The 22,566-nt window shown below is 49.8% G+C and overlaps 8 protein-coding genes across 8 annotated transcripts; 3 read left to right on the forward strand and 5 right to left on the reverse strand.

Annotated features, from left to right (window-relative positions):
• Positions 1 to 6,004: 6,004 nt before the first annotated feature.
• FTJAE_11830 (cell division control 73) lies at positions 6,005 to 7,285 on the reverse strand (the record flags this gene model as incomplete). The annotated part of the gene is made up of 2 exons (XM_037344815.1): positions 6,005 to 6,649; positions 6,701 to 7,285. 2 exons carry the CDS (start codon positions 7,283 to 7,285, stop codon positions 6,005 to 6,007), a joined length of 1,230 nt encoding a protein of 409 aa, XP_037201109.1.
• A 1,664-nt stretch (positions 7,286 to 8,949) lies between these two features.
• FTJAE_11831 (coenzyme A transporter) lies at positions 8,950 to 10,198 on the reverse strand (the record flags this gene model as incomplete). The annotated part of the gene is made up of 2 exons (XM_037344816.1): positions 8,950 to 9,918; positions 9,977 to 10,198. 2 exons carry the CDS (start codon positions 10,196 to 10,198, stop codon positions 8,950 to 8,952), a joined length of 1,191 nt encoding a protein of 396 aa, XP_037201110.1.
• Positions 10,199 to 10,853: 655 nt separating this feature from the next.
• FTJAE_11832 (MT-A70 family) lies at positions 10,854 to 11,861 on the forward strand (the record flags this gene model as incomplete). The annotated part of the gene is made up of 1 exon (XM_037344817.1): positions 10,854 to 11,861. The coding sequence occupies one exon, from the start codon at positions 10,854 to 10,856 to the stop codon at positions 11,859 to 11,861; it is 1,008 nt and encodes a 335-aa protein (XP_037201111.1).
• Positions 11,862 to 12,079: 218 nt separating this feature from the next.
• Positions 12,080 to 12,736, reverse strand: FTJAE_11833 (uncharacterized protein; the record flags this gene model as incomplete). Its single annotated transcript, XM_037344818.1, has 2 exons — positions 12,080 to 12,617; positions 12,666 to 12,736. The coding sequence occupies 2 exons, from the start codon at positions 12,734 to 12,736 to the stop codon at positions 12,080 to 12,082; spliced, it is 609 nt and encodes a 202-aa protein (XP_037201112.1).
• A 478-nt stretch (positions 12,737 to 13,214) lies between these two features.
• Positions 13,215 to 14,533, forward strand: FTJAE_11834 (uncharacterized protein; the record flags this gene model as incomplete). The annotated part of the gene is made up of 2 exons (XM_037344819.1): positions 13,215 to 13,626; positions 13,674 to 14,533. The coding sequence occupies 2 exons, from the start codon at positions 13,215 to 13,217 to the stop codon at positions 14,531 to 14,533; spliced, it is 1,272 nt and encodes a 423-aa protein (XP_037201113.1).
• Positions 14,534 to 15,143: 610 nt separating this feature from the next.
• FTJAE_11835 (mitochondrial transport) lies at positions 15,144 to 16,497 on the reverse strand (the record flags this gene model as incomplete). Its single annotated transcript, XM_037344820.1, has 3 exons — positions 15,144 to 15,832; positions 15,885 to 16,182; positions 16,276 to 16,497. 3 exons carry the CDS (start codon positions 16,495 to 16,497, stop codon positions 15,144 to 15,146), a joined length of 1,209 nt encoding a protein of 402 aa, XP_037201114.1.
• Positions 16,498 to 18,340: 1,843 nt separating this feature from the next.
• Positions 18,341 to 19,434, reverse strand: FTJAE_11836 (eukaryotic translation initiation factor 2 subunit alpha; the record flags this gene model as incomplete). Its single annotated transcript, XM_037344821.1, has 4 exons — positions 18,341 to 18,824; positions 18,874 to 19,081; positions 19,141 to 19,303; positions 19,354 to 19,434. The coding sequence occupies 4 exons, from the start codon at positions 19,432 to 19,434 to the stop codon at positions 18,341 to 18,343; spliced, it is 936 nt and encodes a 311-aa protein (XP_037201115.1).
• Positions 19,435 to 19,932: 498 nt separating this feature from the next.
• FTJAE_11837 (cell cycle arrest BUB3) lies at positions 19,933 to 21,140 on the forward strand (the record flags this gene model as incomplete). Its single annotated transcript, XM_037344822.1, has 4 exons — positions 19,933 to 19,942; positions 20,003 to 20,249; positions 20,305 to 20,387; positions 20,434 to 21,140. The coding sequence occupies 4 exons, from the start codon at positions 19,933 to 19,935 to the stop codon at positions 21,138 to 21,140; spliced, it is 1,047 nt and encodes a 348-aa protein (XP_037201116.1).
• Between the last annotated feature and the right edge of the window lie 1,426 nt (positions 21,141 to 22,566).

Raw genomic sequence — 22,566 nt, forward strand, 5'->3', positions numbered from 1 at the left:
TGAGCCATTGGCTCATTGCTACGGTGGTCTTTCAGATTAGTGACAGGGTTTTGTGTCTGCCGTCGGTTTTGAGTGTGGGATGCTGATGCCTGTTCATCTTACCAGGAACCGTCAATCACCTTGAATAGAGGTGATACTGAAACACACTTTTGAAACGACCTGGAGATGCCCGAATGAATCAAACACCAGATTCGTCTTGACGCATGAATTTGGCCTTGTCAGCGTCCCAGAATTGACACTCCTATTACTTCCTTGATAGCTACCTCGGCCGTTGTATTTGTTGCAGCTGCCATGTCATGCTCAAGCGTGGTAGCCCGATTCCCTGACTCCTAGAATCTGTAATTTTGCGCCTCGTAAGTCCGGCATTCAGGGTTCTCGCAAATTGGCCAGATTTTGGTTAATAAAGTGGAAAGACTGGTGGTTGCAAATCGTGGCTAACGAACGCCATAGATCGCTCTGACCTCGTTCTGGCCTCTGTAGTGGGTAGTGTATGTGTCTCCGTCGGAGATTGATCATTAGAGTATCGCTGAACCTCATTAGTCTACCACCATGCTTCCCAAGAGCTAGAGCCATCCATTGGTGAGTGTGCGTGTCAAGAAGGTCGGTAGGAGGATCACTACGGTGTGCGGTGTAGTCGTGTAGGTGTCTGTAGCACTCAGCCTTGGTTGGACTGCTGCTCCAGATTACCCCAAAGCACTAATTAATGCTGGGTTCAACGGGCAGGACAGATGTGCCAGCCCAGCCGCATCTCACACGAAAGCCTGTCACTGTCAGTATCTAAATTATCCATCTCGGCTCTGTGCTCACGTCACGCTCGGCTCACGTCCCAGCTTAGAAGAACGCCAGTGGATTTGTCTCTGCCGAAGCGAAATTGTGATCCGCAGCACTGCGGCTTCTTTGGCTCCGAGCTCACTCCTTCTAGAAGGTTTCTGGAAACTCGTCTCCGCGGCAAGGACCAGGGTCTTTGGATCTTGACTGGCTGAGCAATTCAACTCGACTCAAAGTTCCGTCCAGGAGCCAAGGAATCTGTCGCCGATGAGAAGCGCCTCGGTCGTCTTGCCGTTAGATCAGCTGATCTCCTCCTGCAACGTAACCTTGAGATACGTATCCGCAATCTTCACAGCACTCGTAAGTCTCGTATGAATCAAGGTGAAGGGAACTTGGAGGGACTGAGGCTCAGGTTTCAGAAATAGACTGCCTAATGGAGAGAAAAAAACGGGCGACCAACAAGGAAGCCAAATACCCCGGTAACTTCCTAGCATCCACTAACGTTAGTTCAGGGAAGGAGTCAAGCATTGGAATTTGGGAATGACTGCCTGTCTGACTGTTCGAGACACCCATTTATTTGGAAGGAGGCTAAAAGCCGACAGGACATAATTAGAGAAGGAACACGACAACACCATCAATCCACAACCGCGGTTTCCGATTGCGCCTCTTGGGGATAAGATATCTACATTTGTCCTTTATCTCCGTGTTAGTCTGTTTGATACATTCCTTCGCTCGGGTACATCTACCGTTTACAATGCTGACTCTTAGAATGCCACTTATTCAAGCCCTGTACAGGGGCTAGAGGGGTAATGACTAGGTGCTTCTCAGTGGCACGGTTATCATTAACCGTTAACCGATCCTGTCTGGCCTGTCTACGGAGTATCAAGCCTCATCAATGTTGGATTGAATCATCAAAATTTGATGGTGTTGAGGTGACCTGCACGTTGATGTCACTGCCTGATCGATCTATGCTGGATCGATAGCAACGGTCTCAAGTTCCAAAGGCATGTACAGTAGACAAGGAGCCAAGAAACTCTGCATGTCTCCCCATCTCACATATCACAGTGACTTTATGTATAAGCAGACTGGATGTTGTTACGCAAGATAAGGTATGTTTCGGGGTTTTCTCATTATACACACGAAACTGCACAAGTGTTGCGAAACCCTTGACGATAATAACAAGCAATCCAACTGTGAGTGAGTGAGTGAGCTGGGGCAGCTGTCAGAGTGGGAATACTCGGATTTGATGACCAGTCAATCTGGCAGATGAGGATGAGTCCCCATGGCGTTCATCACATCCTTACACCGCAACGTAACTGAAGATGAAGGCTGACAAGAAGCCAGCCAATCCGTTTCCCTATCACGAAGTGACCTGAGCCGCGATCACCAAATTGAATTCATGGCTCATTTGTGAGCGCGGCGGGTATAAACTGGGGACGGACGGAGGGTTCGAGTTGATCAGGGCACCATCCACAACTCTCAAGTGTCTTGGTGTGACTGCGACTGTGACTGGTCACCTTTCCAACCATGTCGGCATTCCCACGTGGCTCCATGACTGAGCTTGTCGTGCCGTGCAAGGAATCCGCTGCACGTAAAACTGCCATACAGATACGAAGCAATGGGTCCCCTCCTTCGCTTCGAAACACCGCCTCTCAAATGCGTACGGAGGACGGACACGACGGTGCAACTCCGCTTTATTGTTTCTATTATGTGGATATATGATCTGATCAAATAGGTATTTCTGAGTCTCGGACAGCGGTACATTATGGGACAACAAGGCTATCAATATCCCTGACAAGACATGACGCGTTTACGCGCGCATTTCACACGTTTGTCAGCGATCAGCGCCATCTGAGTCCAGTACCGGAGAGGTGGTAATGAAGTGGCGGTATTGACGATTTGCAGATCCCCAGTTGAAGAAGAAGCAACAACACCAAGAACAAAACAAAGAAAAGCAAAAACGAACGAGGGTGGGAGGCGTGATTTTAGCAGTAATTACCTGGTTGGTTCTGGCGGGGTCCGCCACGTGGGTTTAGAGGGAGCCACGCGTTTGTGACAACCAAGCTGTGGAGTCGCTTAGGCATCTTTTTCTCTCTCTTCACTGTAACCTACGTATCATGCTCACGTTCTAGGCCTTCTATCTGCCCAACAATCCCGGAAACTTGTCACGGCAGTTCAAGCGATGCTTCTCAACTCACCAATTGTACCGGTACTAGTCGACGCTCAGTCAAGGCGTCGCCGTTGATTTGCCTCTCTTTTTCTTCTAGGCCCTCGCTATCCGAGAGTCTGCCGATGTCAAAGCTGCTTGTGCTACCGCACGATCCACTACAGCTCTTCAAGCTTCGGGATGACTTCTCGTTGGCTGGCCTTGCCTGGGCGGATTGTTTTGATCGTTCAGAACGATTGGCCATGAAGACGTGCATGAAAGGCTTAGACTGAAGCGGGCGGTTCGACTTGACGGTTTTAACCCAGAGTCTCGTTGCGGTTCTGCATTGAGAGCCATGAACCATAAAGAAACGCTTTGCAACTCCAAATTGAGCACCGCATGACGCATCATTCCTCGGTGGCAGCTTGGTCGTCGTTGGACTTGTCCACGATACCTTGGTCAAAGTTTCACATGTACCGTACATCCTGTACTTACGGACTCTGCGGAGCCCGGACACCTGGGTAGGTACGAAATCGTAAACAAAGCGCCCAATCCGGTCGACAAAACGTTCAGCCTTCTCGTGGAGTCACGAAACTTGTGTATCATGAACATCCATTGTTTCGCCAGATCCTTCCTTCTACGCACCAACAACATTCGCGAAAATCCAACATCTGCAGGGTTCCAAATCAATCTGATTCTGTCCCCCTGTTCATGCTGCTTTTTAAGTTGCCACGCGAGAGGGTACAATGTACTTTGCCATGTGCATGGCACGAGGTAAGCGATCACGGAAGAGATCCGTCTAACCATTCCGGGATGACGATATCCACAAAATCTGCAGACAATCCCGTCTTGTTCAAAACATCAGATCAGACAACCAACAGTTTCGCTCCCGTCACTTAGACCAGAGGCTCTGACTCGATATCCTAGCTTACTGGTAGCCGCGGATACAGCTGCCTGATGGATGCTCTCTCATTGCAGATTGACAGTCACGTGTGACCGCAAATCTGAGCTTCCAGCACGATTCATGCTCATGCCTACAGCCTTACCGTTATCCTGGTTCGCCTGCAAAGACAACGGCCTTGTACGATCGCCAGCTAGACGGCTAGTAGGCCTGCTGGCGCGAGCTCCTGTGGTACGGCACTTGGTGATTACGAAATTGTCGGCATTGTAGCAGACCCTTCATATCGGCACTCAAGTACAGGGTTAGGCACGGCGAACCCCGAACTCCAGTGCAAGCGTAACTATATCATATCTATTATATGGTCCCTCCACCGGATATGAAAACGAGCAAGGTCAGGCTACGGAGGTACGAGTTTCGAGTCGGCGAACTAATAACAACTCCTGTACAGCACGGCGGCAGGCTAGGATGCGCCCTTGTAGAGTGAGGCCTGGCCATTGACTAGCCTTGCGGACAGCAGTACGCGGCTAGCGGGCGATCTGGTAGACGGGAGCCAACATTCGGGATTGATTTTCCAGGTCCGAATCACGTCTTGGCTCGACGATATGTGTATCTTGGTATATAAGATATGCATGTCGACAGGCATGTCGCTATAGAGCGCTAGAGGTTGTAGTTCTCAGCCGTGTGATGCAACTCGTCTGAATGGCTAATGGTTGCTTCAAACATGCAGCGAGTGCCCCCTATTTCCTGGGCTGAAATCCGTGCTCAACCTCTTTTCCAAGCGTACTATCCACCAAGTCCACCCACCGCGGGAATCCATCGTGCGATTCCACTCACTAGAAGCCGTCGGCCGCCAAGTGGACAATGCTTGGGCGCCATCTCTCTTAAACCACGGAGCATTTCCTATTCAACATGCTGAATGCTACCTTATTGCATGCGGTGAACAAAGGAATGAAATTATGTGAGGTTTATCGCGGCTGTGCTCACTGAAAAGAGCTTCGACTCCTGTGTCGTGGCTAAGACCTCATTACGCTACTTGTTATCATTGCCCCAAGACATAAATGGCCAAATACGCGCCATCATATTCGAATTTTGACTACCAGCGGTATAAAATTGGCAGGGCTTGACTCAAGTGCACCTAGTGACCACCTGATACATAGCTCTGAACAGGTTTTCCCACGACCTTCTGACGATCTCCCAGTCTGACAGCCCGGGAATATCTTGGACCTAACAAAAACGACTGACTCGTGTGCTGCACCTCTTGACCTCCCCCCAGACTCGCCAGTAGCAAGCTCTGTGTGGGGAACACTCTTAAGGAATAAGCTGAAGGTTTTTAGCTCAAGATTGGTCGCCCGAGTTCAAGCTCGACATTGGATAGAAGCTCTGGACCAAGAGGTTTTGCCTTGGGGGTGTGCAGTGCCGATCGACAAGGTCAAGCCCTACTTGCCGCTACATACTGACATAGACAAGTCGCTGTCATGTAGCTACTGGGGTCTTTGTTGCGGGCGTAGATACGGCGGTTTCTGCAACCTTTCCAGCCTGTAGGATCTGCGCAAATCGATATGTCGTGACTAAAACTCGCGATGCGTTGCTCTGTTTGGAGAGCTTTGACTCGGTGAACTGTAGAGTTGGCTAGAGAAGCATGTGTGTGCAATTGATATGTGACCGTCCAGTCGGATATTATGGAGGAAGTAAGCTATCGAAAGGATGCAGTTTCGTGCCAGCAAGTCGATGCTGCTCCTTGGGTATCATCGTCCATAATGAGGGTAAGAGTTTGGCATCGCGGAGTCGGAGACGTTGAAACGACATCTATATGCCGCTGACACAACAGTAGCAACAGGGTAACGTCTTACTCCAGAATCAGAACACTTCAACACTTGCTGATGCTATACCGACACCCGCTGTAAAAACAAAATATCAATTGACCTGGGTTCTGAAATCCTGTATGCCACTCGCCACAGATCGTATAACTAGACTAGATAAACATGTCTACATAGCAAGAAACCGTTCTAACGCCATCGCTTTTAATCCCCTGTACCTCGCCTTTACCCTGTAGGCATGTTCGGTACAGACGGGAATGCAAGTCTTTTCTCTCCCATTTGGACCATAGCTCCATTATGTGAAGCAACCATCCACTGGGAGCCTCGTGTCTTTAGCAATACTTCATGTACATAGAAATGCGAGTCCTTCGACTATATCGATGAGGGAGCCCTGTCCTTTTTCCAACCCCTGTATCGCATGTTCTCTTCAATGGCCCTCCAGATCTGCTCCACGATCTCCTTATCACGGAATCGTGAAGCGTCGTGGCCTTCTCCTCGCCATCGGTCAATACCAGTAGATAGGACGCGGTGACCCCAGTTGCGGATATTATCCGGAGCTGACTCTCCTCGCCAACCGACATAGACGCCCAGTGTGTGCTTGAAGAGCTCGTTAGGGTCACTCCACTTGTAGTTCTTGAACTGCCAAGTCTGGCCAGTGGTAAGGACTGCCACGATTCTGTTCCAGTATTCGGGCTTGAACGCTTCAGGACCCTCTACAAGAATGAAGCGCATTGGGCGATTTGGGTCAATGGAGGGGATGATGCGCTGCACATGAAGCATGTTGCTCATCGCACCACCTCCATCAGTAGGCACGAACTTGCCGTCCTCGAGGAACGATCGAGCATTTGATAGGCGAAGCAAAGAAGAAGCAGAAGGAGATAGAAGAATAATAGGGTCTGGACGTCTTGTAGGGGGTTTTTGGTTAAGGGCGAGTGATGGGTTAGTGGGAATGCTGGAGCTAGACTGGTATTTCTTCTGGATGAATGGCGCAGCAAGTTTGCGAACATGGGAGAAGTCCTAACGAGGTCAGACCAAAACTCAAGGATTTCTCAGGTCGCAAGGACTTACCGTAGGTTTGATGCCCCTTAGAACGGTGTTGCGATCGCCCATCTTTCGTTCGCTATTGTAGATACCAGCCAGTCTCGGGTCCATAGTACCACGACCAGATCGCGACTGAGCAGTTGAAGTCACTGCGCCCGTCGTCGTAGCTGTGGTCGCGCCAGCAGCCGTCGCATCTTTGTCACTAGGCAAAGGCTTGATGTACTCGCTCTCTTCGCTAGCACCCTCGAGCCAAGTAATCAGATCCAGACGCTCAATGAAACCCAAATTTTGAACCTTCCCCGAGCCACCAGCGGCTGCCAGTTCTTCGTTGAGCTTTGTCGCGGAAGCATTGTATTCAGGAATAGCGACTTCGCGATTCAGCCAAGCAAAGTAGATACTGCGCAAGTCGACAGGCTTGTCTTGCGACACAAAGCGCGTCGGGTTGTCGATGGGAACGGCGACATCCCGATCGGGGAATCGCAAGTACGTCGCCTGGGATAGAGGAACTTCGGTCGCAGAAGCATCAGCTGATGCTGTGGGGATGAAGGGCGCGTTGGAGGAGATGGATTGGCGAAGGAGGACGAGTCCATCGAGGTCGGCGGCGGACGCCATGATGAAGATGGACGCGCGGGAATAGGGAGCACAGCTGAAAGAGACTCTATGTGTTTGTGCTGGTCAAGAAACACCAATTGACGAATAGTAGAATCTAAATGGTTCGCGAATCGAGAGTCTAGCGTGTTTGTTGCTGGTGGAGCTTTGATGAAGTGAAGATGAAAGGCTGAAGCTGAGGCTGCGCCTGGAATTTTGGCAAGCTCCCTTAGCTTGACCTATGCCGGGCTGTCATTGGTTGAACACATATGTGGCCAATCAACGGTCTATAAACTCATCTCCAACTTCAACGTCAATTGACAGCAGAGTCAGCACCAATCCACGTTCTGTAGGATGATGCGACTGGTCGCCCCGTGTTTTGCATTGTACTCATCAAGTAGATCATGTTCCTGGTGGTGTTGACGTTGATCCGTTATTACCGTCATACCCGGGCAGCTTGACTCGACTACGGTACTCGAACTGCCCTAGGGTAGGTAAATTACTCGGGGAGTATTGCTAGTCAGAACGCTACCAAAGTATTGAACAACATTTCATGTGACTGTACAGTAGTATTGAATGTCACCTACTGCGTAGTAATTCGTCTATGCATGTTTGGCGTGCTTACTGTGCATGGAGATGTTTTAATTGGTAAGTCCCCATGTTTCTCTTGGGTAACTTGTAAAACTGATTCAACTGCCGGTATAGCCACAACACCACGGAGATGCAGCTAGAGAACTTGCATGTGAGCCACGTCATAGAGCAGTATTTCTTTCGCTGGGTAGGTATGGAGAAAAAGTCTATCAGATTGACGATATCGTCTAGACCTGCCAAATCATAGATAGCTCACATCCATCTTCTCGTACTTGACCCCAGTCTCCGATGTCTGAGCACAAATCCTCTAAAATCCAGGGATCACAAACACTAATCATTGACGGACAACTTAGAACCCCCATGCTCAACTCACTCACAAGTACAGATACTTGCCATCGATCTAACCCCAACTTCTAGAAGCCGTCGCACACCCATGATTTCTAGTCCGCATCTAGCCATACACCAGCACTTTGGCGCCACGACTACCCTTCACGCCCCATCATCTCGAGTCTGCACAGCCAGAATATCACTTCGAAAACCCTTGGAAGCCAGGCACGTGCGGGCGAGCCATAACCGTAAACTGCGATCCCTTACCCGGGATATGCGTTAGCTCTCTCAACGGCGTTAAGAAAGTTCGTGCAGATCACTTATTCGCCCCGGCTATTTGGTCTGGTGAACTCCCTGCCCGATGAGTAATACGACGACATCCCACGCTCACAGGGCGTCGGGTTCCCAGATTCAGTAAGAGTATGAGAAAAGGCGCGCTATTCAGAACGAATTACACCACAAAGATACCACGGAGGCCGCCGCCTCATCTTATAGCGCGTGGCAAAGGCACCGCCATGAAACAGCAAAAGAGCCTTTGTTCACGGATATTGAATGGGAATAGACATGTTTCCACACGTGAAAACCTTGATCATAAAAGCCACAAGGTATTGTACTTCTTGTTGTATGTACACCTAGCCGTATGCCCCTATTCGACTTCATCAAAGACCTATCCCAAAAGATGTGTGCAATTCCGCTTCCATTCCGCGCAATGACTCCGTCAACGCCAAATCAATCCTGACCTCCAATGGTTCTGTAGTACTCAAATACATCTATATGCCAAAGACAAGCTTCATGCGCTCATACGTGTAGAATGCGACCGCCGCCATTGGGAATACCTTGACGTATCCAATGGTGAGGCCAACAAAGAAACCAGGAATACCCCTCTCTCGGAAGATCATACCAGCGGTCTCTCCTATCCTCAATCGACGGCCGTCACCAACAGCACCGCCAACTTGCATTCGTCGTCGAATGACTTCAAGAGGATATGACGCCGTTTGAGATATCAAACCGGCGATTCCACCAGCAGTAAGCTCTGCCCATGATCGTAAAGGGGCTGGCTTTCCTTCAGGGTGGTTTGCCTTCTTCGGTAATGTCGTGTGCTTCGCAAAACGAGGCGATCGGAGGATATCACCAACAGTATCGTGAGTTAAGAAAGACATGCCCGCATATGGAAGCATGCCCATAACGGTGGGAGCGAAACCTCGATAAAAGTTGATAAGTCCTGTTTGAGGAGCAATGGCCCCAACTGTCGCTGCTGTCGCTTCCGCTGCAGCATTTACCGTCGCAGGCGCATTATGTAGTCGAGTCGCTGTTGTTTTCTGAACGGGTTGCTCGTTGTAAATCTGACGACATATTGATGACAAAGAAGAGTGGCCGTCACGTTTAGTCTCGAAAGCAAGTCGTACTCTCATAACTTCTAAAGGATATGTGAAAAAGACGGAAGTGACACCAGCCAAACTTCCACTGAGCAATCTTCTCATTGGTGTCTCATGGTGTTTATCGGGGATAATAATGGCTCGAATTTGTTCGTATGCGAGGAATTTGATACCAGCGTAAGGAAAGATTCGTAGTAAAGTCGCTGAGTGTCCACGGTAGAGTCCAGTGATGCCTTCATATCTGTGGATGTCCTTCATGGCGCTTGCGACACCAACCCATGATCCTGTATATTTTGCGAACCGTGGATTGCTGGCCTGGAAGAGGATCTTTACTCGATCCAATGGTGCGACGACAGTTTTGCCCTATTTCAAACAGTCAGAAACTTCTGGAGGCCTCAGTCTTCGACTTTGACAAACTTACAGCGCAGCCAGCTAAACCACCCGCAACTCCAGATTTCCAGACATATTCGAAGCTGTTCATTTGTGCCTTTGGTGCTACGGTCTCCTGGTCCGTAGGACACACAGGAGGCTCTTTTGGCGACTTGCTGAGTGTGTGAGAAGAGACATGGCTCTGTATATTTCTATTGCGCGCAACATCGGCCATTGAGGCATGCTCCATCTGAGCAGCGTCGGCAGAGGACATGGCCCCGAGGCTCGCAGAAGCACGTGCCTGACCTTGTTGAACGGATTCGAGGCCTACGGGCGCGACATGCCGTGGCAGAGTCGAATGGGGATCGATATTAGAAGCCAACGCGACTGAGGTATTTCGGTTTCGGTGGTGATCTTGTCAAAAAGTTGGAGGAGTAGTAGAAACAGGTTTTGCGGGGAGGATGAAGAAGTTCGGATATGGGGAGGATTTTGGAGATGATACCGGCATGCGGCGCGGCAGAATTTCCCCGGTCAGAGGCGGCTTGGACGTCATTAAACCGACGCTCAGTGGGCGAATACAGGTCCCCCACTAGTTTTTTACAAGTGAATGACCTCCACTACCTTAGCAAAGGTGGTCACGCTCGCGGAAATGGAGATCCCCCAGAACCCTAGAAAATAGAGCAATTAGGCCATCAGGGGTTCAAGACTTGTCACTTCAGTGGGTTAATGCGCTGATAATCCACCGAAAACTTGTCGTTTCTCAGCAGATTCACAGCCAGGGCAGGGCTGTCAATGGCATAGCGAGGCTTAACGGTCCCGGTGATCAATAACCGAGCCGAGGTTTGCCGACCATCGCCGCAAATTTATTCCTTCAACCGCGGGTTAAGCAAATGCCAATGCAGGTGGAAGAATAGTCATCCGAGCCAGTTATGGAGGCCAATAGCCACCGAAACTCCTCTGTTCTCTTTGAGAGACCAGATAGGAGCCTCATTGTTCTAGACATCCCCACCTCTCTAGAAGAGAGCCAGGTTCTCCCGTCTCAGATCCCCCGCCGCCGCATCGTCTCCGCAGAGCCCCCCGCAAGTCCGTATCCTACCCCGGAGCCCCGGCATGGAGGAGGCGACCACTCGGCATTTGCGACAGCATCTCCTGGCGCGCAGTTGGCCGAGCTCATGACTGCTGAAACGGTCAGCAGCGCCTTACAGGACCTTGCCAGCACATACTCATATTCTGGACCTTTCCATCGGGACCGGTTTGTTCAGCCACAACAACCACCGTCAGTATCAGCTCTGCCGCCTTTGATACCAGACAAAGCCGGGTTTCTTGATGGCTCTATTGAGGCTATGCGTGATACTTTTCACATGTCAGCTCCCAAGTTTGATCTTGTTGTGTTAGATCCTCCGTGGCCAAACCGGTCTGCCAGGAGAAAGACAGACAAGTATGCTACTGTATCAAATCTCAAGGAGATGCGCGACCTTTTGCTACACATTCCTCTAGCTTCTCATCTTGCACCAGATGGACTAGTTGCCGTCTGGGTCACTAATAAACACAGTATTCACGACTTTTTGACTTCCCCTACAGGGCTATTTGCTGCTTGGGGTCTTGAGTTTGTGGCTGAATGGACGTGGCTCAAGGTTGCTGCGTCAGGTGAACCGCTCTACGACATTGAGTCAACTTGGAGGAAGCCATGGGAAAAGCTCATTATAGCGAAGCGCATCGGAAGCAAGAAGCCAGATGCTCTCGGGTCCAAAGTCATCGTGGCAGTCCCTGACGTCCACTCACGAAAACCCAATTTGCGAGGCCTCTTTCAAGATGTCATCGGCAAAGAATGCCTTGGCCTCGAGATCTTTGCTCGCAACTTGACTGCTGGTTGGTGGGCTTGGGGGAATGAAGTCTTGCGCTTTCAACAGCCCGAACATTGGCAGGACATAGAATAATGAGACAAAAAAATACGAGTTTTCAGCGTCTATATTTGCGCTCATAGTCTTTAACCCGCCTGCATGCATTGCCCATCCAAGACTAGTTACAATAATGTACAGTTGTGATGCCCGCTTATCCTACAGAGGTCCATCATCCGTGGCTCCTCATAGAATTGCCGCCTTTTTCATTAGCAGTTTCCTGCAGTTTCAAGTCGTAATTCGCCTTTCGTAGTCGTTTAAGCTTCGTTTGCGTCCTTCTTAACCTCTACCTCCTCCTTGTTCAGTATCTTCTCCCATTTAGGATCCAAGATAACATCGTTAGTCCACTTCTCCTCTCCCGATAACAGCTTTTGTGCCATATTGGCCAACTCTTGTCTCTCCTTCGACGGGAGCTGCTTGCTCTTGAGAGGAATTTCGAATCGCTGTTGCGCAATATGCTCCTTATTTCGCTTTTCCAGCATATCCTCGCGCATCTGGAACAATTGGTTGCTCCAGGGTGTTTTGTCCTCGGGAAGTTCGGGCCATTGGAAGGGCTTTGCCAATTCGACAGTCATGACCTTGAGGGGTTTGGGGCGGTACCACGAGCGCGAGTGGGAGTTGCGCTGGGTTAGAGGTTGCTGCTTGACGTATGATCGGACCTTTGTGACCTCGACATTGTATAGGTTCCAGAGGTAATCTCGGAGATCGAACTTTGTGAATCGTAGAGGGACCTGGAAAGTGGCCTCGTTTGGTGGGAGGTGATCTTTTCGAAGAAAGGTGATTACATGGTTTGGCCTAGAGATTGTTAGAATTTGTAGGTAGAGATGGATCAAAGACACTTACAGAAAAACCTGCTTCTGTCCCAGCTTGAAGCCGGGCAATTGGCGAGCTACAGTCTTTGCTACCTCTGCCATGGTCGTCGTTTTGCCCTTTCAAAAGTGGTCGGCGACAGTTGAGTTGGGATGTGAAGAAATTCGATGACTGGCTCTGATTGGCTTCAACGGCAAAAGTGAACTTCCGGGAGGGGTGTGGGGATTGGAGATGTTATAGGTGCACACCCCGCATCCAGCAGTGTAAGAAGGTGAATATCATTTCACTTCACGAGGCCATTTTCGTGGCTGGAATAATATATCAAATAATTTAAGAGTAAAAGAGGCTATTCCAGCACTTCTAGTATCTTTCTATCAGTTTGTTATAGCACATTAGGCAAAAATCATTGACCTGGGTTGAAGTGACATCTCCCCAACTCAGTTGTCTCACGGGTACTCGCAGTGCAACAATTACTCCTTCTCGTCAACATAAAACGAAGCCTATTCTTTCTCTCCACAACAAAAACAAAACAACAAGAACACCGATCTCCGAATCCGCCCTCATGCCCCATCAACACCCAAAATGCAAAAACACACCAAATCAAAGCGTTCTTTGAGTCCGACGGCTCGGGTCTCACCTCGTAAGAGACTCAACTATGATGCAGACACTCGCAAGATGTCGAGTCCCACGAGCTATGATGATGAAGATGTTCAACTCAGTTTCCTGACCATAGACGAAGAAGATGAAGAAGAAGTCGCTTGTTCTAACAGCATGGAAGAGTTGATGAAGCTGGAAAAGGAGCGATATCCCGGTGCCAGTACCTGGGCTCCTGCTGAAGAGCGACTTTTTGAGATACTGTATATGCGACAGGATCTGCCCATGCTTCCATCAACGTGGGATGTCGATCTCAGAGGAGTGCCCATCTCAGACATTGTCTTCCAAACTTCGGATGAGTTTCCTCCTATCATCTATGCTCACTCAAATAACTTTCGAGGTATGTTTATCCTCCTATTATGGAGTACATTGCTCACTCTTTTCCAGCAACAACCGCCCTTATCCGTCTCATGGACCTCACAGCAACGACCAGGACAACCATTCAGAGTGGCCATCGGATAAAGGTCCCGCAGCTCATCAAACAACACCTCGACAAGTATCTGAGCTGGGCAGCACAGGACGGCGACTACCTGCATCTACGCATTGTTCCGAACATCCTGACGGAGATTGTAGACACGAAAATGCTGGAGGATGAGATCACCGAGCACATCCAGAAACGTATGAGAGCTCTCGCAAAGCTCCAGCGAGAGTTTCTCCGAGAGGATAGGAACCCTCAGTTCTGGGATGTTATCAAGCCCAGTGTATTCGCATCTCCGAAAATCAAACTTGAGCCGGACGATGGGCCGACATCGTTTGGGGGGTGGCTAACGCCTGCTCAGAGCCGACTAGGCTCACATCTTCAAGGTGGGAACGTAGTTCCAACCACCGAAACCCATGAAGTCGCTGTCAAGATCGAACCTGGATTTAAGAACCCCGGTATCTCGGCAGGAATACTCCCCAAGACAACGATGCTTTCGAGGGAGTCATACCATTCAGAGTCCCCATCGCCCTCTCTACCCGAAGAGCCTCAGACCCCTCCTCGACACACCTACCGTCGCCACCCTCCCGTGGTATACGGTCTCTTTATCATCAACACCTGGGTTCTCGTTCTCACAGTCGATTCCTCCAAGGGATCCGACGCCCATGTCAGTTTTCAGGTCCAAGTCGATTTCAAAGATGAGCACCAGGGAATCTGGAATGCCCTGACCATTGCTATTGCGGTGTGCCTTGCTCGTGATGAGCTACGGACTCGTGCGACCGACTTTGAGGAGCTGCCTTGCGTGGAAGATAGTGATCCGGATGCTTGATTTGCAGGATATTTCAATGATTATACGATTGTTATGAAGGAAGGAATACCGGAGTCCATGTTTCACTACCGTTTGTTGCTAATGCGCTTTGAAGTTGTGTTTTATACCCCTGATTTTATAAACGAGTGTTGACTTGGAGTTTGGTTGTTGTTATCAAGAGGTTTTCATGTACCAATCATCGAGCCTTCAACGCTATTCACCTTATTGGAGAACTCCTCGAGTCGTTGAATCAGTCATTAAGCAATTTGCCCTATTTGAAAAGTCATAATTCTTAAGTCAATAGAGAGCTTCTATGCTTCATGCTCTCATCTCTATTCATGTCCTGATGTGTCTGATCAGTCATTCCCTTCTATTCCCAACGCCCAACAATGGCGGCCGTCCGCAGCCCCAAACGTCTCTTTCTATCTGTACATAAATGTCCATTGCATTTCATCTCATAGAGTCCGCTTCTCTAATGCGTGAGTTATACAGGGTGGGGGGCGAAGCGGGGAGGAAACTTTTTTTGCGACCGCGCGTGAATAAATGTTTTTAAAATCATAGCAAGCAAGGTAGTTAACGACAAGGTGAGAACAAGGTGTATGTGTTTGTGTTTGTGTTTGTGAGGAGATTTTTACATTTCTTCTCGTTCGACGGGCATCAGAACCTCAAGCTGTCGAAGGAGTCGCTGGTACAAGAACAGCATGCAGCCACTCTGGATGAATGTCCATACTCCTCGGGGTCCGACACCACGGAACCATCCTGCTACGCCTTCTGTGCGGTAGATGACCCGTAGGCCGGTGAAGACGGAGGAGGTGTCGAGAGCGATGGCGCCTGGTCGTGGCCGATGTGTGCTGGGAGAAGAGGTGGAAATGTGTCGAACTTGTGAGTTGGCATGATGGTCTTTGGGATGTCGGGACTCTGTTGGTGTGTTGACTTGAGTCTGAAGTCGTGTCTTGACAACGTCGAGGGGACAGGTGATAACACCGGCAAGACCACCAGCTGCAGCACCCGTGAGAAGCTCTAGGGAAACTCCGATATCGCGGCTCTGCTTGTATTTGCGAGCCCAAGTGGTGAATTGTTCCCAGAACATGAACTGCAGAGCTGAGAAGGGCAGATCACGGTAGAGAGTGGCCTTGTAGCCGTAGAATAAGGCCGAGGCGCCTTCTGCGCGCACAATGGTTCGGGCAGCGTCGATAGTACCGCGGTAGTTGTAGCCAGAGGTGAAATGGGGGTTGTTGTAACGGCCTTGAAGCTGGAGGCGTGTCTTGAGAACTTCTGAGGGGACGTAGACAATAGATGCTGCGAGATCTCCAAGGAAACCTATGGTTTGTTAGCATTTGTACTCCTGCTGGATCTCATCGGGGTGCCATACCTGCTGTGAGATATGAAATATGCTGTTGCACGCCGTGATCTATCAAGAATCGCTTGCTCCATTCATATGTGCCGAAGAACATAACAGTTCCTGGAAATGAGCCTCCAAGCGCAGGAATCCATCCACCGTAGAGACCTCGTCTTATACCCTCCTGTCTCCATATCGTGTAGTAGGACTGTCCTAGCGATGTGTATCTTGAAGGAACGTGGGGATCGCCCTGTTGTCTCGTCTTGACAGTGTCGAGTGAGTGCATGAGTAGATCGCCCGTAGATCCTCCAATACCACCTGCGATCATGGCCTGTCGTGGGGACCCATGTTAGCGCACCTGGAAACGAATAGGTCGAAGACGCTTGGCGATGCAATCACAGCACACTTATAGTCTGTAACGTACATGAAGATACGGCGGTCGCCCCTCGGCCTCGACATCTTGTGCGGTCATGTTCTGGTCACTGGTCTTGCTTCTACTACTTTCCGAGCGACGACCCGTCCAAGCAGCATGACGATGCTCGGGGAATGGCGCAAAATCGCTCGCCGCAGTCGTCGATCCGTCGTTCGTCGTCGTCGATTGAGCGAAGACGAGGTCAGAATCTTGTTGTTGAAGACCCAAGGGCATAATCCGGGTTCAGCAAGAAATCGAGCTCGGATCGGAGGAAACAGTTGAACGAGTCGGTGACGGCCCAACGCGGAAGACTTCGGAAGCGAAAAAAAGAAAGACAAGAGGATCCCCAAGAAAGAGAGAAGAGTAACTATTAAGAAGGGATCGCTCTGTCGCGATGTTTGGTCGTGGGCGAGTGGGCGGGCGTCGCAGGGTCGCAGAGAATAGATAAGAGCCGAGAGTCTGGGCGATGTCGATTATGAGAATTTTGATGAAGGAACCTGGTCTTGGCGAATTGCGGCTCTAGCTGGCTCTGCTCAGCGGTTTCTTAGTGGCCGATCAGGGACCGCACCTGAATTTACAGCGCACTTCACTTTACCTACCTTAGGTTCAGAGCACCCGACGCTAACTACGTCAATGGAAGAATGCCCAATGAAAGAATTTCAAGAAATGACCGAACGGGCTTTCGGTCTGTTATCTTATCTTCACCTCATCCATCATACGCTACTTCTGCCCGCGTACCAATTTATAGTGAGGCTTCAGTGAGATCATATGAGTTGATGAATCAATCCTGACGTATGGCTATTGATGAAACGAATAATCAACCGTGAAATTGAGTTGATAATAAGGTCTATACATGTCTTCATGAGTTTTGGTACATATAATACATCTATCCTCATATCCTACTCCATCAATGGCCTCTGGTGATCCCGCCATGGAAGAGCACCAAACTTGCGAAATGGAAACACAATATGCGTAACCCGCCCTGTAATCAACTGCTTAGATACCGGTCCATACGTATTGCTATCCAGACTCGATCCAGGCGGTCCATCGCCCTCAACCCACACGTGCCCCTGCGGGACTCTCACTGTTGGCAGAGGATGAGGCGCTTTTGTCTTGATCACATCGTTCTCTAGCGCCACTACGCGCTTGACTGCGATTGTCTCGGGATGTAGCGGACTCCTTTTATAACTTCCATGTTAATTCTCATCAATTGCTTATTTCCAGGCCTTGAGAAGGATCTGCTCGTACCGTAATGTCACAACCATGCCCCTCTCTAGATTCTCTTGAGGAGACCACTTCCAGTTAAGGATCACATCTCTTCGTAAAGTTGAGTCTTTGTCGTCGTTTATCAACGGATACATGGATGCGCCGTCGACAAAAGTCAGCTCTGCTACGTGCAGGTTAAACATGGCGATGACTGGGATCCATGTTGCGAATCCAAAGAGTCTTAAAGCCGTTGATCTGGCCAGACTGGGTTGGCCATTACCTCTTAGACGTGCCCACACTGAGCCGAGAGCCATTGCGAAGGCTCTAACTATTATTCAAAACGAGCGTTGTTAAAGAGTAACATTCCCGTTGCTGTGAGTTTGAGTTGTAGTGGGACTATCGCTGGTTGTGAGTCCAAGTATAGAAATTCTACACACGAGTCTACCTAAGCTTTTATCGGCTAGTTCCGACAGCCCGCCATGCAAGGCAGCACGAGACAAGCAGTATTGAACATGAAACTTCAGAACCACAACTCTAAAGAAACATCATCTTAAAGTATGTTCCACTGAAACAAGCCAAAAACACACTAATCACAATGCAATGAAAAGATGGTATCTCGAGTAATCAAAGAACTGTTCGTTATCAACGCCGTTTCAGACGCCACTTCCTACCATCGGAAGAACTACATGAAAGTCTGGACTTTTAGTGATGCTCTGCACTCCGGGATACATGCTTCCTTTCAGCCTCCCAGACGCCCTCTATTACATCCTTTTCCGTGTCCAACAACCCGCTCGTGCGCGGGCTACTTTGGCATGGCTCTAACAGTCTTGCCGACTCATCCTGACCTGGAGACTCTTCGTCTGTCCATGACCTAGATGGTCTCAGGGATGTTTTCGTCGCTGTCGCTCATGCTCTCGTCACCGCTGACCTCGGCGTTCTCACGCTCACGCTTCTCCATCAATGCTTGCAGCTCAGCGTCATCGCTCTCGGTAACAGCCTTGGGCTCCATCTTGACTGTCAAGTTACCACCGGCACCCTCGATGCTCTTTCGGACATCGACGATGGCCTCTTCCAAGCAAGTAATACCAACGTTCTTGTCCAAGGTCGAGCATGTAAGGACGTAGAGAGGCGGAGAGACGAGCTTGACCTTGACTTGGGTGTCATCGGTGCTGTGGGCCTCGGCTGTGCGGAGAGCAGTCTTGACGGCGTCGATTCCCTCGTATCCGAAGCAAGTGACCTCAATATCGGCTCGGATCTTGGTGGGCTGAGGAGTAAGACGCTTTCCGATGTATGACTTGAGCTCCTCCTTGGCCACCTCGTTGGGGAAGGTAATATCGTTCCAGACCTCGGGGTTCCTTCTCAAGGTTAGTACAGGTGGTCCGACTTTAGTGAAGAGCAACTGACGTGATGGAAAGCTTGAAAGCGTCGATAGCATGTCCGTATCGCTTGTTTAGGGGCCAAGCAATGGCCTCGTAGAGGCTCTCGATATCGAGCTTGGTCTTCTCGGCGAGATGCACCATGATAGAGTGGACCATCTTGCTCTTGTTGTATCGCTCTTCGCACTTGACAATATCCTCGGGGGAGACTCGTCGCTTCGAAAGATCGATGTAACCTGCCCAAAAAATCAATATCCATGCCCAAAGTTCAGCCCGACGTAAATTTGATGCTAACCCTTCTCCTTGTCGACACGGAGCACCACGACGACTTCGTTGCGACCGACTCGGATGAGCTTCTGGATACTTCGAATACGTCTTCGCGAAAGCTCGGAAAGCAGGATCATGCCGTCAATGTTGTCGTACTCTAGAAGCTTAACATAGGCACCCATTTCGGCGATCTGAAATTGGTCAGAGGCAGTTCTTTCGGACAGATCAGGTTGCTACTGACCTGCTTGACATTGACCATGACGAAGCTATCGATCTCCGGGTACTTCTCCTCATAAAAACGGCAATGTTGGTTTTGAGCCATCTTGACGGTGTTTTTGAGGTTTCAGAGGGTTCGGTCGGGTTTCTGTAGAATAAGGTGGGGGGTTTATCGATGTCGAGTGCCGTCGCACGAACGATCGCAAGTCGGGCTTTCAAAAAAGAGCCTAAAGTCTAATTTTTGATAAGTTATTCCTGCGATAGTATCGGTAGTGATTCTCGCGCGATCAAGTCGTAAATCGTCACGTCAACAGTGGATGTAGAGGGGAAGAGTCATAATTTTGACATTTTGCAAGTGCACTCGATTGATGATGGTGGGGTTGTGGCGGGGTGTGGCTCGTTCCCATGCTCATTCATTTTCGTTCCATTGGTAGTGGCAGTGGCAGTGGAGGCAGTACCTGAAAATTCGGGCATAATGCCGCCAGCTGCGCCTGAGGTGGCCCGCCCATGACTTTCGTTGCCATGATGGGAGCTTTCCACGTGACTGAACCAAAGGTAAACAACTTCATCAACACCAAGCCTGTCGACAAGAGCATACACAGCCATGGCTCCTGGTAAGTTCCAAGCTGCTGTACCTGCGATCAGGTTGCGAATGTTTGCTAATTGATTTTCAGCGACTCAGTACGAACTTTCACCGCCCCCAACCGACGCGGTCTCGGCGATCGCGTTTGCGCCGTCCTCCGGAACCAAGCTCCTTGTCTCATCATGGGATAAGAAGGTGTATTGCTACGACATCGCAGGTGGAGCTGGTGAGGCGACTCTCGTCAACACATACGAGCACCGGGCGCCAGTCTTGGATGTCTGCTTCGGCGCCAATGATAATGAAGCTTTTACTGCTGGCGTGGATTGGTGTGTTAACAGGTCAGTGGATGCGAATGGCTACGCTTTGAAACGTTAAGCTGACAACAATGAACAGGATTGACTTGGAGACTGGCGAGAAGACCCTGCTGAGCAAGCATGCTGCGCCGGTGCGATCTATAGCCTACAGCCCAAAGTTTTGTGAGTCATTGCACCCCTGTGATTGACTCATACTAACAGAAACCAGCGATCTTGGTCTCCGCGTCTTGGGATTGCAGCTTGAACCTCCATAACCTCAGCGATCCTTCAAGCACCCCCATAAGGGTCTCTCTCCCTGGCAAGCCTCATGCGCTGGCTGCTAGTCCCACGAAGATCGTGGTTGCCATGGCCGGCCGTGTTATCAACATCTACGACCTGAAGACCATTGTCGACCTATTCGCAACTGGCTCATCTGACTTGCAGCCATGGCAACAACGTGAATCATCTCTGCGATATTTGACCCGCGCAGTGTCCTGCATGCCCAATGATGCCGGCTACGCCACAAGCAGCATCGAAGGCCGTGTTGCAGTTGAGTGGTTTGAGGACACGGCCGAGTCCCAGGCTCGAAAGTACGCCTTCAAGTGCCATCGACAGGCAGCACCAGATGGTGACGGTGATATTGTTTATCCGGTAAATGCTCTCGCCTTCCACCCTGTTCATGGGACATTTGCTTCAGGGGGTGGCGATGGCACTGCTGCTTTGTGGGATGCTGAAGCAAAGCGACGACTTAAACAGTACCAGAAATTCCCCAACAGCGTTGCTGCGCTTGCTTTCTCAAGCGACGGGAGATATCTTGCTGTGGGTGTTTGCCCTGGGTTTGAGACTGGCCAAGAGGACTACAGCGGTGCCGGACAGACATCGGTATTGATCCGTGAGCTTGGTGAGAACGAAGCCAAGGGCAAGGGAGCCAAATAGGCGGTACGTGTTGGACAGTCGTTATCCCAAAAGGCGTTCTGGTGGTTGCGGGGCTTGATTTATTATTTCTGTACTATTCTCGATCTAAAGGAAGTGGCATCAAGATACCCGTCATGGAGCAGCCTCAAAATAACGTCGTGAATGGTTGCACTATTTGTTCTTGGTTCTTTTGCTACTGACCAGCCACGTATAGGTATCTCTAGGTGGTTTCAGTTGTCCCAAGCGATGGGCTTCTTGGCTTTGGACCTTTGTGGTTCCCCGTGTTTGGTTCGTGTACATTCTTCCGGAGCCGAATGACCATTGGTTGAGGATATCCAAGCGATACTTCCTTCACATCGAATCCATCTCGGCATTGATATTCCAGGCTATTGGATGGTGAAGCACATGGCCACGGAGAAGGCCCCGGAAGTTTATAATCTCGAATTCGAACTCCCTTTCTGATTGTGTATTGCCCCTTCTTCTCAATCAAACGAGGGGCTCCTTGAGGAACAGGCCTCAATTTTGTCACTACTGGCGACTCAGACGTATGTGTTCTAGTTGGTGATGGAGTTTCGTCTCGCTGCTGGTTGTTTCGTCTCGCTTGGATCTCTTTGATAGTCAGTTTTCTGTTGAGGCGCAAGGGTGTCATGACTGTATTTACGTGACGACCGTCGGTCAGGGGTATACTCTGCATCTCCAATAGAACGAATGGACTCGATCCGCCTTCGTTTCGTTGGTCGACATGCTCGAATTGGTAGTAGCTGCAGTTGACTGGCTCGGTGTTCAACATCGCCTGCTGGGCTATAAAATAGGGGCTGGCTTGTCTGTCGCTGACGGATAGGTGTTTCTGGGATACTCTTAAGCGTTAATACACCGTTGAAGAAGATAAGAGTGATATGAAGGCACACAATTCAACATTCGTGAACTCATCCGTGGCAGATTCGGGGCTGACGGCATCATGTTCTTCCAAACTTGGGGAGGATGCAGAGCTTTGACTTCGACTTCTCTTTCGACTACTGCCAATGGCTTGGTTGAATTCTGTATTATCATCGTCCATGAAGAGTATTTGGTGCATTGTCACTAACTCGACTTGACGACCGGCAACATGGCTGTCGTCCACCTCTATAGAGGGTAAAATTGTTTGAAAAGACATATTTGAATGATTTGGTGAATCTTCAAGGGGGCCTACGGTTCGTAGTGAGGTGCGTCCCGACTGGAGATGGGAAAGAAGGAAGGAGCCACTACGGCCTGCCCTCTATAGTTCTTTCCTGACACTCTCCGTTTGTTCAACGCAGGCTTCACCGAGCAGCCCCTACCTTTAAGCAATAGAGATTGTCTTCGAAGATGAAGAAATATCAAGTGTTCATCCCCTGTTCACTCATTCGATTCAAAGTTGTTTTTCCACCACTGAGCATCTGCTGGTTATCAAGCAACATAACGATATATT

This window comes from Fusarium tjaetaba, assembly GCF_013396195.1.
Source record: "Fusarium tjaetaba strain NRRL 66243 chromosome Unknown NRRL66243_c0000302, whole genome shotgun sequence".
NCBI classification, from domain to species: domain Eukaryota; kingdom Fungi; phylum Ascomycota; class Sordariomycetes; order Hypocreales; family Nectriaceae; genus Fusarium; species Fusarium tjaetaba.